At 37.4% G+C, this 19,330-nt stretch overlaps 1 protein-coding gene across 1 annotated transcript in view; it reads left to right on the top strand.

The window, feature by feature from the left end:
• LOC139729248 (alpha-1,3-mannosyl-glycoprotein 4-beta-N-acetylglucosaminyltransferase B-like) overlaps window positions 1–19,330 on the top strand; it is a 159,339-nt gene that overhangs the window by 87,474 nt on the left and 52,535 nt on the right. Inside the window, exon 5 of the mRNA XM_071640179.1 lies at window positions 1,170–1,216. Within this exon, the coding sequence (XP_071496280.1) occupies window positions 1,170–1,216 (47 nt within the window). The remainder of the gene's footprint in view (window positions 1–1,169; window positions 1,217–19,330) is intronic.

Consider the following 19,330-nt stretch of genomic DNA (forward strand, 5'->3'; position numbering starts at 1 on the left):
TACATATTTTGTCATGTGAGAACAATACAAAAAAAATCAATAGATTTTTGTTGTTGTTCTTTATAGACATCCTGAGATTATGTCCCAGATTCCACTGGGAGAATAAAGCTAGAAATGAAAAGAGTTATTCTTGTTTATTTACAATTGTACCATGACAAGCCTGTATAGTGTCAATGTATTGTTCTAGTACTGCATGGTAACAAAAGCGGAATACATATTTTGTCATGTGAGAACAATACAAAAAAAATCAATAGATTTTTGTTGTTGTTCTTTATAGACATCCTGAGATTATGTCCCAGATTCCATTGGGAGAATAAAGCTAGAAATGAAAAGAGTTATTCTTGTTTATTTACAATTGCGCCAAGGCAATCCTGTTAGAAGTGTTGAAGTATTGTCCTACTACATCATGGTACCAAAGAGCTGTCATAGCAGAATACGCATTCTGATATGTCAGGATGATGTGGAAAAAATCAATAGATTTTTTTTTTCTGTCATAAACATCCTGAGATTATGTCCCAGGTTCCATTAAGAGAATAAAGCTAGAAATTTAATAGAGTTTATTCTTGTTTATTTACAGTTGGACCAAGGCGAGCCTATAGTGCCAATATATTGTCCTACTACAAGGTACATCGTACCAAAGAGCTCCATGTATCATAGCGGAATACATATTTTGCCATGTGAGAACAATGTGAAAAAATCAATAGATTTTTTTCTTTTTTTATAAACATGCTGAGACTATGTCCAAGGTTTCATGCCATATTCCAGCTGATTGTTCTGCAGCCGTGAAAATGCAATTATATCCCATTTCTGTTGTAGTGTACGGATTCAGAGGAGCAAGTAAACCATGCACCACAGCGAATAAAAGAATAGAAGGCTGTGGAAGTGCTGTGGAAATGCAATTAGGTCCCACTCCTGTGATTTGAGAAAGCAAACTGACAATGCACTGTTGTGGATAAAAAGATGCTCTCTATGATGAATGTCAGAATGTTAACCTGTAGTTGCCATGGCAATGGCCCTAGCTATGTATTCTTGTGTTGCCATGGTGATATTGATAATCAAAGTCACATTAGCATTGATTTATTTAAACCTCACTGAGGGTAGTCTCTATGACATACATGTATGTCAACATTTTGATGAGGTCTTCTACATTTTGTTTCTTCCGTCTGCAGGTGGATAAAGATTACGTGATGAGGGAATCAGCCAAAATAGAAAAAGAGTGAGTATCATCGAGGGTTTAACTCCCAATTTTCTCTTCTCCTTTTTTTTTTCATCAGTGTTTTAATTTTTTGCTTTCCTCTTTTTCGATTTTAAAAAAAAAATATCCAGTTTCATTTGTGGGCCAATTATTGGCCTTGATGAAAAAAAAATCCAACAGAATTGCATGAGATAATTTCTCTTAAATTGTATGGTATGTAAAGGTAAGTTTCTTTAGAAATTAATACGTTACTGTAATTATTTTATATGCAGTATAATTTGTACTTTTATTACAGTTTCACGTATCATTCATTCTGTTTGTTTTTCATTTTCTTTTCTCTTTTTTGGTGGTTTTATGTTTGTATGTTTGTATGCTTGCTATGATTCTATCCATCACCCTCTTGATGAATAGACAGAAAAAAAGAAACGAGCTTGTGGTATAGCACTCAGAAGTGAGCCATCTTAAACGTCTCGAAGACGGACTAATTTTCCTTTAACATACATTTCTAATTCGCCCCAGCCTGAGAATACTCGGAACTAGTCTTCTATGGGTTAAAGATTAGTTGGTGATTAGTACCATAAGACAATTTAGGGTTAATGCTACCTCCACAAGCCGCAAGGGGTCCCAACTTATAGTGGTTTCGCGTCGTGTGGAGACAAAAAACAACTTCAAAAGTTAGCATGACCTCTCCGTGAAACATATTCCCCCTCAGCTTCCGGGTCATCCTCCGGTGTGTGTCGTATACTACTGTATCTTTACTCATTATGGGTTTTTCGTGAGTGCTGCATGTGTGTATTTTTTTTTTCCGGTTCTGTGGTTTAATCATTGAGTGGGACTCTCATTTGAAAATTCAATCTTAAAGATGAGGCATCGTGTGGATGTGTGTTGTAGTTTTAAACTGCAAGATAATTAGCGAAGTTTAAACCTTGGAAGATTACAAACATGGTGTGAATGTACCTGAAGAGACCGGTCTGCAGAGTCAGGCCACTAACAACCAGACCTTTTAGGAGTGGTTTCCCAGACATACACACATGCTCAGCTGTTGAAATGGAACGGACGCACCTGGGATATATTAACCCCTTTATCAGCCTTTCTCTTTGAAGGTGGAGAAATATGTGTTTATATCAGTAGAAGTGCTACAAGGACTCCAAAGTAGGGCAGATAGATCTTTGTTTGAAAGGTGTTACCAAGGTTGGTTTAACTGTTTGGCTTAGATTTCTACCAAACGAGTTTGAAAACTGTGTCACAAGCAGGGCATTTTTGTTGTTGTTGTTCCTTTGCTTCATTTTGTATGTCGGCATAGACATCTAACAAGTACAAAGTTGTTACTGTAAAGCAAGATATTTTTGCAGCATGAAATTTTCACATTATTGGAGCCGACGGCCTTTTTCATGGCATTGAATTTTTGCAAATTGTGACTGGCATTCAGTGCATACAGTGTAGAGAAAAACTTTCACTTGCATTTTAATTTTGTGAATCTTTGCTCTCGCAAAATTTATAAGATTAAAATGCATGCAAACATTTCTAGTTTTACAGTTTGCAAGAGGAGGGACAAAAATACCTTGCATTAAGAGGAAAAGGTACACATTATTTAGTAGACATGGGCTGTGCCTTTGGGATACAAGAAAGTGAATTCATGAGCCATAGTATGCAGTATACCCAATCTTTCTACCAATACCCTTGATTGTGACTTGAGATGTCATACATATATTATGTGTATACCAAGTTTTTTCTCAGTTCAATCCAAATTTTTGACAGTTTGCAGTGCCTCAGTGACTTAAAGAATGTGCATTAGAGGTCAGTCCATCCACTCTCACGAGTTTAAAATCATAAATGTTCAGGGACTGAAGATTTTCTGGGCAGGTACACTGTAAATATATATATATTGAAGGAAGTTTTGCAAAATTTATGTTGATTGCTTGATACGGCAGGAAGGCTGATTGTGCCTGTAAGGGTCAAACTTTGTTGGCGAGCTCTTTGTAGACACAGCTGTCAGTTCCTGCAGCTCATAGATGCCTGTTCTCAGAAGTAAGGTTCACTCGCTGTTCCTAAACTTGAAGTTCAGGTTGAAAACTTAACCGTCGATGATTAGCTCCACTCATCAATTCTCTACACGGGTTCACACGCACACCTAAACTTAAAGTTACAACTTACGAGCGAATCCCACTAGATGACCTTATGCCCATACAAAAAAACGCAGGTGGAGTTTGACCCAGATGCGAACGAGAAGTGAGGTTCACGCTAACTCACAAGCTTGTTCATTATTGTGTCCACACCGAGCAAAACTACAAGTGGGGACCCCCCCGTGGCTCGTGGAGAGAGCGTAAACCCTAAGATGTCTCGTGGTTCAAATCATCTATTAAAATTTAAGATTGCTACATGTAACTTTCGAGTTCGTCCACACGGTGCTAAACTACAAGCTAATCATCGAGAGTTAAGTTTTCGATTTAAACTTAAAGTTCAGGAACAGCGTGTAAACCTAACTAGAGCTACTGGTGCTGATGCAATGTGAGTGTATTCAGAAATGTATGTTGGTGTAAAATCATTTTCAAACCCTGAAAAGTGAAATTGTACATATTCATCCGGCAAACTTTTAGTGTACAGTGATTGTCGAAACGCTGCCTTCATGTATGAGGTCACATGTTTCGGCGAAATGGAAACTCACCAATCATCAGTCGTGATGACTTCCTCAAACCGGGTGGCTGTAAGATTTCATGAAAGATGAGAAAAACGGCCACCCACTACGGTAGAGCCTTTCACAGGTAGAGAATTTCTCAGTGACTACTTGTATTACCAAATTATTTGTCTCCAGCTTCAGTAGCCTGTGGCGAGGAATGTGCCTGTGGCGTCTTGCTGACATGGTTATTGCAGGGAGAGAGATTTTAAAAAAAAAAATGAAAGGCCCATTCACACACAAAAGATATCATTTTTTTCTTAAATTGTGATGCAAAATTTCATTGTACAGTTTGACCTCGATTATCCGGCCTCCTTTAATCTGGAAATCTCTATTATCCGGACACGTTAACGCAGTGAAGGACTTTTTTTTTCATCCAAAAATTGAGAAAAAACAGTGACTTTAAACTCAATTAAAATTTCTACAAAACTCAGCATGTTTTACCGACAATATTCCCGCCAGAACTAACATAAAGTCACACCACATTATCATCATAAAAGTAAGCAGTCATGATCTATAAATTCACCATAAGAACCACCGTTGCGGGGTACGCTACCGGCCTAGCTGTCAGTGCACTGGGACGGCAGCTTGGACAGCAGCTATATACATTAACATTGTGTCTCCCATATCTGGCCAATTCGCTTATCCGGATGAGCACCGGTCCCGACATGGCCGGATACTCGAGGTCGAACTGTATTCCTTATTGTTCACACATGACCACCCTACCCCCACCTAAAAAAGACTAATTTGGCTGCAAGCAAAGTACGCTAAATCTCCAAAATGCGCATGCCTAAACATTAGCGAGCTTTCACTACACAACAGGAAGATAGAGAGGACGCGGAATCAATCAGCAGTGACACTACCAGCAGTCAGACAGCAGTCCCTTTCCAAAGTAGTTTTGCTTTCCCATGGACGTAGAGCCGGCGGAGCAGTGTGACATCAATGCTTACAGTACGTTTACATTCCACGCTTCTTGCTGATTGTTACTAAGCACATCCTCAATCCAGACCAGATGCTATTTTAGCTAAGCATCGTTCTCGATTTCAGGAGGACGGGGAACTATTCAGTCTTGCGTATGCGCAGAAGCAAATTTGAACACAACGTGATCAAGCCAGTGTCTGCGTCATGCTTGCTAAAGCTTGCTAGTGACTGTAGCGTGCCCCTGGTCACCCTAAACTTGGACCCACAGATCTCTACATGGTCAATGCTAGGACCTAGTTTGGCGAGTTGCGTCATGGGAATTAAAAGTCGAATCTTTTTGTGTGTGTGTGTGTGCTATCCACACATACTGCAGGAAGCAAATTATCGCGAGTGTTTCTGAAAGATCGAGATGAATCGTTTTCCACATCGTGATGCGAATCGCGATAGTGTTTTCTCGCTGTGTGTGTCCACACATGAGAATTATAGGTTTTGCATCATGTTACAAAAAATTGATTTTAAAAAATCATTGGTTTTGAATGTGTGTGAATGAGCCTTAAGTCTGGCTTGGTCCTATCACGTATCCCCCATTACAGAGTACTTGTGACAGAATCCAGGAGTTTAGGTCAGGGTCATTGACCTCCTGGATGCCTAAAGGGCATTCCTCTGTCTTTTCCACCCAATGTTGCCTGTCAATGACATATTTGTAATATTTCAGATATTTCCTTTTCCCCTTGGGGAAGGGGGGGGGGGGAGGGAAAGTTATTCTTTGACCTTTAATCTGTGACCTTGTTTGCTGGAGGATAGGCCAGCAAAGTTTTAGCTGTGGTCAAAAGTCTAGAAATAGATTAGTAATCATTGGATATGTTTCCTTAGCCTGATCAGATGTGGAATAGCAATTGGGATCAGTCATTTTTGTCAGATGCAGTACGTTACAAAGTGTCAGGATACCAAGGGTCAATGATGCAAAAGATTTTAAAAACGTTTCTCTTGTAGAAGGAATGGGGATTGAGGATCACCTGCAATGACATGAATACAGAGTAGAGAAGGAAAGCGCAATCCACAAACACGGTGAGACAAGCAGAATATTTCGACCACAAATTGACCAAAATAAGACAAATCTTGAGAGAAAAATTGTATCCATTCAAATGCCTTGTGTTGTACTTTTATCCTTGCTATATATTCATCCGGTGGTAAAAAGGAAATAGTCTATCACAGGAACTATAAATTGTAGTTGAAATTGTCTAAATGCAGTACTATACAGGAAACATATCAGTAGTAGTAATAGTAGTACCTAGACTTTCACATCGAACTGAATGGCAAACACTGTAGTACGTCTTTCTGTGTTTTGTGTAAAAGATATGTTGATGTTCATGTGGCACCTGGCATTTTCACTTTAAAACATATGTTTGGACTTGTAATCCTTCTTCAACATCTACCTAAGAAATGGGGGCAACTTTAGTAGATACTGCAAGGTTCCATGACATGCTTTTGTAGCAGAGTGCATTACAGTTCATAGCAGTACTGGTAATCCAGTGTGCATGTATTATTTGCTGCTGCCATGTTAGGCAAGTCTCACACAAGTTTTTCAATGACAGGAACAGCCCTTTTTTTCTCTTGAAAGTACACCTACATGTAGCATTTGAATATGGTAGCAAGCAGGTCCGTGTAAAGAAAAACTTTATTGTTTTCCATCCCCATCAAACACATTCCTTCAAGATTTGTACGGATGCATTTCCAGTGTCGGCTGCCTCCTGTATCAGCACTTTTAGTAGCTAACATACAGTTTACTGTGTACACCACATACAGTACATATTTTGTGAGGTTTTTATGCCTCCGCCACGAAGTGGTGCCGGAGGCATTATGTTTTCGGGTTGTCCGTCCGTCCGTACGTCCGTACGTCCGTACGTCCGCTTTCATTTACGCGATAACTTGAGTAATATTTACTGGAATTTTACCAAACTTAATCCAAGTATGAAGTATGATGGGGCAATTATTTGATTAGATTTTGGAAAAAATTGGCTAAAGGTCAAAGGTCAAAGGTCAAGGTCAAATCATGAAATTGTATCCGTTCACGCGATAACTCAAGACTGGATAGAGCAAATTTTATCAAACTTTGTGGGAGGATGATATATGATGGGAAAATTACTTGATTAGTTTTTCAGTGAAATCGGACAGAGGTCAAAGGTCAAAGATCAAGGTCAAATCCTAAAATTTATCTGTTCACGTGATAACTCAAAACTGGATGAAGCAGCTTTCACCAAACTTGGTCCAAGGATGATGTATGATGGGACAATTAGTTGAGTAGATTTTAGTGACATTGGCAAGAGGTCAAAGGTCAAAAGGTCAAGGTCAAATGCTACAAATGTTGCAATTTCCCCCATATCTATGCAATGCCCAAAGGTATTTTCTTGAAACTTGGTGCGGACATGTACTACTGCATAAAGATTCTCCAGAGAGAGTTTCATGTCATAAGGTCAAAGGTCAAAAGGTCAAAGGTTAGGTGAAAATGTTGCAATATCACTTTTCTCGCAAATGGTTCAATGTATCTTCGTGGAACTTGGTACATACGCATGTACTGACTGGCAGGGATTATCTAGGGAATTTAGGGGTCATGGGTCAATAGTCAGGGATCAAAGGTCAAAGTCAACTCCTCAAAATTTTACTATTTCCCTCATATACTAGTACAGTTTGACCTCGATTATCCGGCCTCCTTTTATCCGGAAATCTCTATTATCCGGACGCGTTCACGCAGTGAAGGACTTTTTTTTTAATCCAAAAATTGAGAAAAAACAGTGACTTCAAACTCAATTAAAATTTTTACAAAACTCACACGATTTACCTACAATATTCCCAACAGAACTAACATAAATTCACACCACATTATCATCGTAAAAGTAAGCAGTCATCACCACCGTTGCGGGGTACGCTACCTGCCTAGCTGCCAGTGTACTGGGACGGCAGCTTGGACGGCAGCTATGTACATTAACATTGTGTCTCCCATATCCGGCCAATTCGCTTATCCGGATGAGCGCCGGTCCCGACATGGCCGGATAATCGAGGTCGAACTGTATATGCAATGCTTGCATCATTAGTTTCAAAACTTAATACATGCATTACCTAATAGAGATTCTCTGGGAAATTTCCAGCCAGAAGGTCAAAGGTTAAAAGTTAAGGGTCAAAGGCCAGGTTTCAATGCCTCCCCCCCAAAAAAAAAAAAAAAAAAAAATCCATTTTGTACCGTCATTACACTCTTTCTTCATACCTTAGAAATTACTCAATGCATAAACTTATAAAAAGGTCTGTCAGAATTCAAGTAAAAATTCTCAATTCCCCAAATATGTGTACCTGCACTCTTAGAAAATTAAAGCAAACCCAGTTCAAGACATTTCTGACAAACCTGCCATTTCAATATTTTGCCAGTTATGTGAAACTGTCATGGATCACACATTGTGAAGACATTGTACTATACGCCTATTGGGAGAATCATGCATTATGGCGGAGGCATCTAGCGACATTTCTAGTTATTTTCATGAATTTTGGGAGTTGGATGCTTTTCACGAATTTAACAACGTGCAAAAATATCAAATCTGATTTCGACATGAATGTGACGTGCGCGCATATATTTCTCCCTTCATTACTGTACTCCACGATTGCAAATTTAACCATTTGCAATGAAATTGTCGGGAAGACGCGATTCGGCTTGCTAGATATATGGCGTATACAGTACTTATGATACTGTGTCCCAGTTTGCTAGTCAGCACTGATTAGTACTGCAGGGGCTCCAGCCCATGTAAACACTGCCCCAGAGGTGCCCTGTTTGATTTGCATTTGGGAAAAGTAAATTTGGTCGGATTAGGTGTTTACAGTTTCAATGGGCCCCTGAAATACTGAGTAAATTTCTACAGACTCCGTTCAATCTGAACCTAGCCTGCCATAGGCCTTACAGAATCATGTTTAGAGTGAGGAATACATTCCTGTACTTGCAATTTTTAAAGGCCATTATGCCATGCTTTGTAATGCTGTGATGTTTCATCAGGACCCTGTGTCATATACAATTAATGAATCCAATGATGAGTATCCTGCTGTTTATGACTTCGATTTTTTTGAAACAGATGTAGAATTTAATGAGGATAATATTGAACAATATGTAAGTTCAAAGTATTATACTATAGTCCATGGGCCAGTGTGGGACCCCCCTCCCCCCCATTAGGGACAATTTGAAATGATGTTTTCTGAATAGGCCCGACGACCAGTGATCAGAATCCACTTGTTGTTTTTTTTCTTAGTGGTGGGTGTGGCCTCCAGAGCCGTTTCCATGGTAACGCTCAATGAAAATAATGGATTCTCATATAAATGCTTATAACTCTTCATGGAAACACCCAAATCTCATGTAAATGATATCATATTAAAGTGCATAAAATTTCCTACACAATGATATATCACTCTTTGTGATTCTTGGAAATTAAAGGTCATTTTTGAGGGTCAAAATGTTATTTTTTTCACTTTTTCTTCAGAAATTGAATTAAGCAAAATATATTTTAAAAGCTATGGAATAAACAAAATACAAGAAAATAAATGGAAATTTTCCCAAAATAATCCACAATATATTTTCAACGGTCTCTGAAAAAATAGCTTTGATTGGGACTTAAATCACAGAGATATGGACCTTTAAATATGACAAGAATAATGCAGGCGGATGAGTGATTGCACAACACGAAAAGCGCCCTCCAATGAGAAGTCCCTCACAATACTAGTACCCACTGATTTTCATAGTTACAACACTTTTAGTAGAGCAGTTAAGCCGAAGAATTCAATTGTGCAAAATTTGACTGAAGCACGAAACTTTCACCATTGTTAGTACATGCTATAAGATTAATTTTAAGATCGGGAGGTAAGTCTGAATTGACCTCTGATGACCTCCAGAGGTCAATGACCTCAAAATGTAAGAAAATTGATATTTTGCATCATTAATTAATGATAAACACAGTAATGATGTACTGAAACCTAATTTTTGTCACAGTGAAATTGTCTTCATGTTCAGCAGAGCCTTGACAGGTTTCTACCTTTGACCTCTGATGACCTCCAGAGGTCAACGACCTCAAAATGTCATAAAATTGGTATTTTGCATCTTTGGTTAATGATTACCACGGTAATAGTGTATTAAAAGTAATTTTTGTTACAGTGGAATTGTCCTCATGTTCCACAGAGCCCTGACAGGATTCTACTTTTGACCTCTGATGACCTCCAGAGGGCAATGACCTCAAAATGTCAGAAAATTGATATTTTAATGCGTCACTCATTACTGAAACACGGTAATTATGTACTAAAAACTAATTTTTGTAAGTGGAATTGCCTCAATGTCCACAGAGCATTTCAAGTCAGGTTTCTACCTTTGACCTCTGATGACCTCAGATGACCTATGATGAGGTCAATGACCTCAAAATATCAGAACATTGATATTTGGTGCAATTGGTTGATGATAAACATGATTAAGATGTCATATTCATTTGTATTACAATTGAATTGTTTTCCTATTCCACAGAGCAAGAGAAATTACTCACGTGTCTCAACCATTGACCTCTGAGGACTGTGCTTGTGGGTTGTTACAGTATGATTGCGATGAATGACACTGTCTGTAACAACCCACAAGCTTGACATTGGCCAATACAGGCCCACTAGCTGGAAACTATGCAAATATTGCCCATGAGCTTGACACTATAAGCAAACCAGTCCCATAATCAGTCTGACACATGGGGAAAAATGTTTATGAGACCTACAGAGAATAAATTAAACGCTCTAATGTATCCTAGTCTCGTGGGTCTTGTTTTCCACGAGTGCGGAGATAATGGCCATATTTGCTTATATTTGCTAGTCTGCATACTAACCCTAACATAACAATTTATATTTGAGGTCACTGCCATCACTCAAGACACTTAAAGCTTTATTTCTGAAGTAATTAACCTCTCACATTGCAGAGACCTGTTACTATAAACCAATGCTCTGTGGAATATGCATACATACTTTGATCAAAACGTCAAGGCGGATTTGTACATGAAGCATTTACAATTAAGCCAATGAAGCCAAACATCAATACAGGTAAGCCTTCACAAATTCCGATATTCTGAAAGGTCAGTGACCTCTCATTGTCCTGAGGTCAAAGTTGGATATAATGCACAGGGTAATGACCAATGTTCCATCGAACGACAAGATTCTTCTATATAGCATAAATGCTAATAGCATACATGCTAATAGCATAATGCATGATTGTACATTGGGTATAAATTGACTATTGACTATACATAACATATTCTGATATTTTGAGGTCATTGTCCTGTCACAGTCCTCAGAGGTCAAAGGTGGAGACACGTGAGTAATTTCTCTTGCTCTGTGGAATAGGAAAACAATTCAATTGTAATACAATTGAATGTGAAATCTTCATGTTTTCGTCGGTGCCAGGTAAAAATGGCAGCGGTAAAAATGGCAGATGTAAAAATGGCAAAGGTAAAAACGGCAGGGGTAAAAATGGCAGGGGTAAAAATGGTAGAGGTAAAAATGGCAGAGGTAAAAATGGCAGGGGTAAAAATGGCAGAGGTAAAAATGACAGAGGTAAAAATGGCAGAGGTAAAAATGGCAGGGGTAACAGTGGCAGGGGTAAAAATGGCAGGGGTAAAAATAGCAGGGGTAAAAATGGCAGCGGTAGAAATGGCAGAGGTAAAAGTGGCAGAGGTAATAATGGCAGAGGTAAAAATGGCAGAAGTAAAATGTCAGAAGTAATGAGAGCGATTTCGTCAGATATAAACGTATGAAGAGGTTTTGAATGATAACCTAGCCAGAGCAAACTTTATTTATTGAATTTTCAAATCCAAATTGCAGATTTGAAGAATGTTGATTGAATTATGTTTTAAAGCGATTAGAGCACTCTCATTATTCTGAGTTTGATTCTTGAAAGTGCAGTGGCGTAATCTGTCTGTGTGCAGAGAAATAATAAACCAGCTAAGAGCCTAGTAGGCCTATGGGAAATTATTTTTATTATTCAGTATTATTATCATTCTTATAATTATCATTATCATTATTATTATTATTGTCTATTATTATAAGGGGGTTCCAATAATGCTGCAAAGCCCTTAAACAGTATAATCCTACGTTGTTTCGCCCAATGAAGTTATCACACGAACACACACACACACACACACACACACACACACACACAAACCCACTTTTGGTATAAACATATACGCAGATATACATACTCTCACATACACACTCTTACACAAACGAATTCCGCTCACGTCCAGACTAGTATATTGTCATTATTTTTCATTTTTTAAACTGTTTAGTTTAAAGAAGTGAAGGAGACATAATCGAAGCAAACCGCCAATTTTCACTTGTTCAATATTATTTTCTCACATTCAGGTTTCGTAGGAGCCTATTTATCTCACAAGGCCTGATCACGACATAATGTAGAAGTAAAAATATAAAACGCAAAAAACAAACTACAGTAGATGTATCGGCAGACATAAGTAAGCTCTTGCAAAATATTTTATTACATTGTTCAAGTATCACATGGCGCAAAAACAAATATCTTGAAGTTTAATGAACACTTTGTGGTCACTTTACAAACTTATGCCTATTAAAACTGGAGACGAACGTTAGCAATAAACTGTTTTAGTGAGAGTAAAAACTGATAATTTGCCGCGGAATTTCTTTCAATCATTGTTGAACAAATCCGCAGGCGAAAAAAATGTAAATGTTTGATGCCTTTCAAACTTAGCTGTTGCTCCAAAGTCAGATTCTATTATGTTATCAACAGGGTGTTTTGCTAAAGATTGGAAGTTTCAGCCATCGAAAAATGACGTTGTTCCCTCGTTATATAACAACAGTAAGAAAATCCAATCCAGTCCCACCCAGGTAGATTGAAATCACCACCTATGACTACCATATGATCGCGATTCAATTTACACACGGATCGCTGAAGTTCTGCAAGACTCTCTTTACATGTGCCGCGGGGAGAGATGTAACACTGCCCTATTAAATTTCTCCCAGTGGTAACAGAAACAGTAAAAGATCCCTGCCAATTTTCCATACCTGCATGTCTGTTATCAAGCAATGTTATTTTCAGAATTTTGCACGCTTTTTAAAATACTTATCAATATATATAGTATAGGACCGACCAGATCTAAAGTGAGTTTGATATTTTACTGACTAGATACCTGTAGAGCTGTATAGTGGTTAATATGTCCATTTTTAGGTGTACCGAGGCCCATCTTTTTACTGATATAATTGGATTGTTGACTGGCCGAGCATTTTTCAAGTTACATGAGTGTCCCATATTTCTCCCCTCGTCTCATTTCTCCCCGGTCTCCCCCGTGCTTTATTTCAGGAGAGGAAGGCACGAAAAGCGCGTATTGCGAAAAAGGTGTCAGAAACATGAAAAAAAAATCTCTGTCACTTTTACCTTGTCCTCTTGCATTTCAACGACTGAATTTTTATCAATGGCATTTTTATCTCTACCATTTTGACCACTGACATTTCGACCACTGACAACTTTACCTCTGACATTTTTACGCACATGATTATTTACCTCTGCCATTTTTACCGCTGAATTTTTACCTCTGCCACTTTTACCTCTGCCATTTTTACCTCTGCCATTTTTACCTCTGCCATTTTTACCTCTGCCATTTTTACCTCTGCCATTTTTACCTCTGCCATTTTTACCTCTGCCATTTTTACCCCTGCCATTTTTACCCCTGCCATTTTTACCTCTGCCATTTTTACCTCTGCCATCTACCTCTGCCATTTTTACCCATGCCATTTTTACCCCTGCCATTTTTACCTCTGCCATTTTTACACCGAACCTTATCATCAACCAATTGCACCAAATATCAATGTTCTGATATTTTGAGGTCATTGACCTCATCATAGGTCATCTGAGGTCATCAGAGGTCAAAGGTAGAAACCTGACTTGAAATGCTCTGTGGACATTGAGGCAATTCCACTTACAAAAATTAGTTTTTAGTACATAATTACCGTGTTTCAGTAATGAGTGACGCATTAAAATACCAATTTTCTGACATTTTCAGGTCATTGACCTCTGGAGGTCATCAGAGGTCAAAGGTAGAAACCTGTCATGGCTCTGCTGAACATGAAGACAATCTCACTGTGACAAAAATTAGGTTTCAGTACATCATTACTGTGTTTATCATTAACCAATGATGCAAAATATCAATTTTCTTACATTTTGAGGTCATTGACCTCTGGAGGTCATCAGAGGTCAATTCAGACTTACCTCCCGATCTTAAAATTTATCTTATAGCATGTACTAATAATGGTGAAAGTTTCATGCTTCAGTCAAATTTTGCACAATTCTTCGGCTTAACTGCTCTACTAAAAGTGTTGTAACTATGAAAATCAATGGGTATTGTGCAGGACTTCTCACTGGAGGGCGCTTTTCTTGTTGTGCAATCACTCATCCGCCTGCATTATTCTTGTCATATTTAAAGGTCCATATCTCTGTGATTTAAGTCCCAATCAAAGCTATTTTTTCAGAGACCTTTAAAAATATATTGTGGATTATTTTGGGAAAATTTCCATTTATTTTCTTGTATTTTGTTTATTCCATAGCTTTTTAAATGTATTTTGCTTAATTCAATGTTAGAAGAAAAAGTGAAAAAATAACATTTTGACCCTCAAAGATGACCTTTAATTTTCAAGAAGCACAAAGAGTGATATATCATTGTGTAGGAAATTTTATGCACTTTAATATGATATCATTTACATGAGATTTGGGTGTTTCCATGTAGAGTTATAAGCATTTATATGAGAATCCATTATTTTCATTGAGCGTTACCATGGAAACGGCTCTGGAGGCCACACCCACCACTAAGAAAAAAAACAACAAGTGGATTCTGATCACTGGTCGTCGGGCCTATTCGGAAAACATCATTTCAAATTGTCCCTAATGGGGGGGAGGGGGGTCCCACACTGGCCCATGGACTACTATGAATCAGTTCAAATCCTTAACCGGACTTACTGATTGTTTCTCATTATTGCATTTGAACATTAGGAGTTTTTTTTTGTTTAATTTTTTTTGTTTTCTGGACAATACTCATGATATATCTTTTTCTATAATAGGTCTTAGTGAAACATGGATTACTCAGGATTCTGCTTCCGCATATTCTCTTCCAGGCTATGATTTCATAGAAAATAGTAGACGCGATAGAATGGGCGGAGGTGTCGGTTTATACATCAAACAAAACCTTGATTATGTTATGCACAAAGATTTAATGTGCATGAACGGAGTCATCGAGTCATTATGTGTTGAAATCAAGGTCGCCCATGCCAAAAACTTACTTGTATTTATGATGTATAGACCTCCTAATTCTAACACCCAAGACTTTTTGGATTATTTGCAAATTTTATTCCATAATTCAGTATTTCATAATAAAGACTGTTATATTATGGGAGATTTCAATATAGATTTATCTAAGTTCCAAGCAATGAATACTGCTCAATCTTTTCTTGATATCATGATGTCCACATCTTTTTTACCCCTTATAACCAAACCAACTCGAGTAACCAATCACTCGGCAACTCTTATTGATAATATATTTTGTAACATTAACCCCTTACCGGTCTCTGGTATTGTTCTTTCAGATTTATCAGACCATTACCCTATTTTCACTCACATACCCCTTCAGAAAGACATTACCATGAATGACCCGGTGTCAACTTTCCGGAAAGTTACACCTGGAAATATAGAGAGATTGCAAAACGACCTCGGTAATGTGAATTGGTCTTCTGTATATAATACCGAAGATACAAATGAGGCTTATAATTCGTTCATGAGTACTTTAATATCGCTTATGGATAAGAATGTTCCTGTTGTTAAAAAGAAATCTAGAAATTATAAGAGATCCCCTAGACTTCCATGGATATCTAAGTCTTTACTGCGATCAATCAATCGAAAGAATAATTTGTATTATGCTAACAAAATTAAACGTACCCAGCAATCTCATGATAGATACACTTCATATAAAAACGTCCTCACACAAATATTACGTTATGAGAAACGGAAATATTTTACTAATCAGATAAGTTTGTTTAAACATGATATTCAAAATACTTGGAAAGTTATCAATATGGCTATCAACAAAAATAAGGACAAACCCCGTATTACATCTATCAAATATGGTGATTTATTTGTTGATGATGTTTCTTCAATAGTTGATATTTTTAATCAGTATTTTTCACAAATAGGAAGTAATCTTGCCCAAAATATTCCACATACTCATCTGAATTTTCAAGATTATTTAGAAGGCCCGAATCCTAGCTCATTGTTTTTCATGCCTTTGCACAGAAATGAATTATTAGATATAGTTCAGAATTTAAAAAATAAAAAAAGCTCTGGTTATGACGGCATTGATAATGTCCTTTTAAAAAATATTATTGACTATATCGTTGATCCACTTGTACATGTATTTAATTTGTCTATAAGTAACGGTGTTGTCCCTGAGGCTATGAAAGTCTCGAAAGTAATTCCTGTCCATAAAAAAGGGGAAAGGGAAGATGTCTCCAATTATAGACCAATATCCCTGCTAACCTCCGTTTCGAAAATGTTAGAAAGGGTTGTTTACACCAGACTCTTGAAGTTCTTGGACACTCATAAAATAATTTCTGATTATCAATTCGGATTTCGGCAAAAGCATTGCACATCTCATGCAATCCTTACTTTCCTTGACAGGGTTTCAAAAGCGATAGATACATTTCATCATACTATTGGAGTCTTCCTGGACCTCTCCAAGGCCTTTGATACCATAGACCACAACATACTGCTTCACAAATTATCACATTATGGTATCAGGGGAAAGGCCTTGGAGTGGTTCACGAGTTACCTTACTAATCGAAAACAATTTGTATTTATCAACGGTCACGCATCGACTACGCAAAATGTTGACTGTGGTGTTCCTCAGGGAAGTTTACTAGGTCCCCTTTTATTTACTCTTTATGTCAATGATATGTCAAATTCTTCAAACATCCTCTCTTTCTTATTATTTGCAGATGATACTAATGTGTTTTTATCTGATTCTGATCCCGATCGATTAATTGATACTTTAAATAGTGAATTAATGAAGTTACTTCATTGGATAAGAGCGAACAAACTGTCAATAAATTTGCAAAAAACTAAATGTATGTTGTTCAGTAATTCGCTGGAAAATTTACCGAGAAATGTTCTTCTGGAAGACACGGTCATAGAAGAAGTCTCTTCCATCAAATTTTTAGGTTTGATCCTGGACAATAAACTTACCTGGGGTTTGCATATTGATTCTGTATGTCGTGTTATTTCAAGGAATATAGGTATTATAAACAAAGTCAAATTTTATCTTCCCAAAAATGTACTTTTTATGTTATATTCTACTTTGATACTACCTTATTTAAACTACGGGATACTCGCATGGGGAAACACTTTTTCTACTTATACAGAAAGAATATTATTATTACAGAAAAAAGCTCTTCGTATCATTTGTCACGAATCGTGGAGAAGTCATACTAATAATTTATTTCACGAAAATAATATTCTGAAAATTTATGATCTTTATCGTTTGCAATTAGGACAATTCATGTACAAACTCACCAACAATTCTCTCCCCCTGGTGTTTGATTCCATGTTTTTAAAGAATGAAACTGTTCATGCATATCCAACCCGTCAATCCCATGAATATCATTTGCCTTTGACTAGGACGGTTTTTGCTAAATCCTTATTCTCCTTTTCTGGACCAAAATTCTGGAATTCTTTTGATAATAACATCAAAGAAGCTTTAAGTTTTCATACATTTTCTTTAAAGTTAAAGAAATATTTAAAAATGTCGTATGCAGCATAATGATTCATTCTTTATATATATATATATATATATATATATATATATATATATATATATACACTTGGTGATTCTATCCTTCTATGAAGAGTGCTCATATCTTCTGTCTATATATATATATATATATATATGTATATTTGTGATTTCCAAAACTGTTGTTGCTCGGTAATGTCACTATACACACTTTGTTTATCAGTGAGCCCGTACTTCTGTGCCTTTAGTGCCCTGGTTATGACCCATCGTTTCCTTCTCTCTCTCTGCCCCCCCCCCCCCCTTGCCCACTTCGGGACTTACTACCTTCCTCACTATATCTCTATCCTCTCATCTATCTTTCCTTACAAGAGAGCCGCCTTGTGTCTGTCAATGTGCATTGGTATGTGTGCATGTATGTGTGTATTTGTCTGTCTTTTTTTCTTTTTTCCGCTTAGGGAAATTGTTGTTTTGTTGTTTTTGTTACTATGTGTGTGTGTGTGTGTTTTTTTTTTTATACGAGGGGACTGCACTCTACAAGCTCTGCTTTTTAGCAGTCCCCTCCATTTCCAGCAATATTGTGTATGCATTTACCACAGCGACACGAGTTATTTTTTGTATCTATGTTGGAAATTTACCTGTATCTGTGTTACAGTGTTATTTCTGTTGATCGCATTGTGGTACTGATTTTCTGACATCTGTTTATACGAATGTTTCATTGTACTTCCAATTATTTTGTTTGTTGGAAATGAAAATAAATGAACTTGAACTTGACTTGAACTTGATGAGTACTTTTTTTTTCTGTGTGTCCATTTATTTGAACAAAAAGAAATATCCATTAAAGCAGTGATTAACGCTACCTGGTTTTAATTGGTTGGAAAGCTCATTAAGATGGTGAACAGTCATTTGAAGCATGAGTGGAGTGGGATGAAATGGAGGAAATACAAGGTGATGTGTTTTTATTATTTAGAGAGTTTAATGATGCAGGAGAGAGAGATGGAGAGGGAAGGGGTAGAAACAGTGTGAGGAAGAGGGGGGAGGAAAAAAGAGAGAGAGAAATTATAAAGAATGAAAAAGAGGAGAAAAATAGACTAAATGAAGAGAAGGACTATTTACAAAATGTCACTGAAAGTAAGGTAATCTAGTAATAGAAATCTAAATATTAGAAAGGAAGTTCATTGGCAGCTTTACAAAATGCCCTGCCGAACATCACCCCCACCCCCACCCCCCCCCCCCCCCCGAATGAAATATAAATGCACACTGGGCTAAATGTTTTTTTTTTAATTATTTCACTAGAACTTCATAGTGGCAGTTTCAAGTGAGAACCATTATGGCAGGAAATGTGATTGTTCGCCATAGTGTGACTCCCATTCGCAATTAGGACTCCTCCTTTTGGCCTCTCCATTAATGCAAAATTGCAGGTAACTGACCGCTCTACTGTTCACATGACATCGATGACTGCATTCAGGCTGCCGAGCCAATTATGGAAGTGCTTTACAGCGGCAAAAAACTCAACAAAATTTCTCGAGTGCAGTAGTGTTGCCAATGTGTATTGCATTGTGAATGAAAGATCTAAGCATCCCAGATTACACTGTTGCAATAGTTCCTAATTAGAAATGGTCTAACGAGTAGGAATTAGGTAGGACAAGTGAAGTCCCTTAAGTAGAGGGGCAGTGAGTTGCTACGTGACATTGG

Source organism: Diadema antillarum, unplaced genomic scaffold (assembly GCF_040938485.1).
Source record: "Diadema antillarum isolate AM-2024a unplaced genomic scaffold, OU_Dant_1.0 seq00000229_RagTag, whole genome shotgun sequence".
Lineage (NCBI taxonomy): Eukaryota > Metazoa > Echinodermata > Echinoidea > Diadematoida > Diadematidae > Diadema > Diadema antillarum.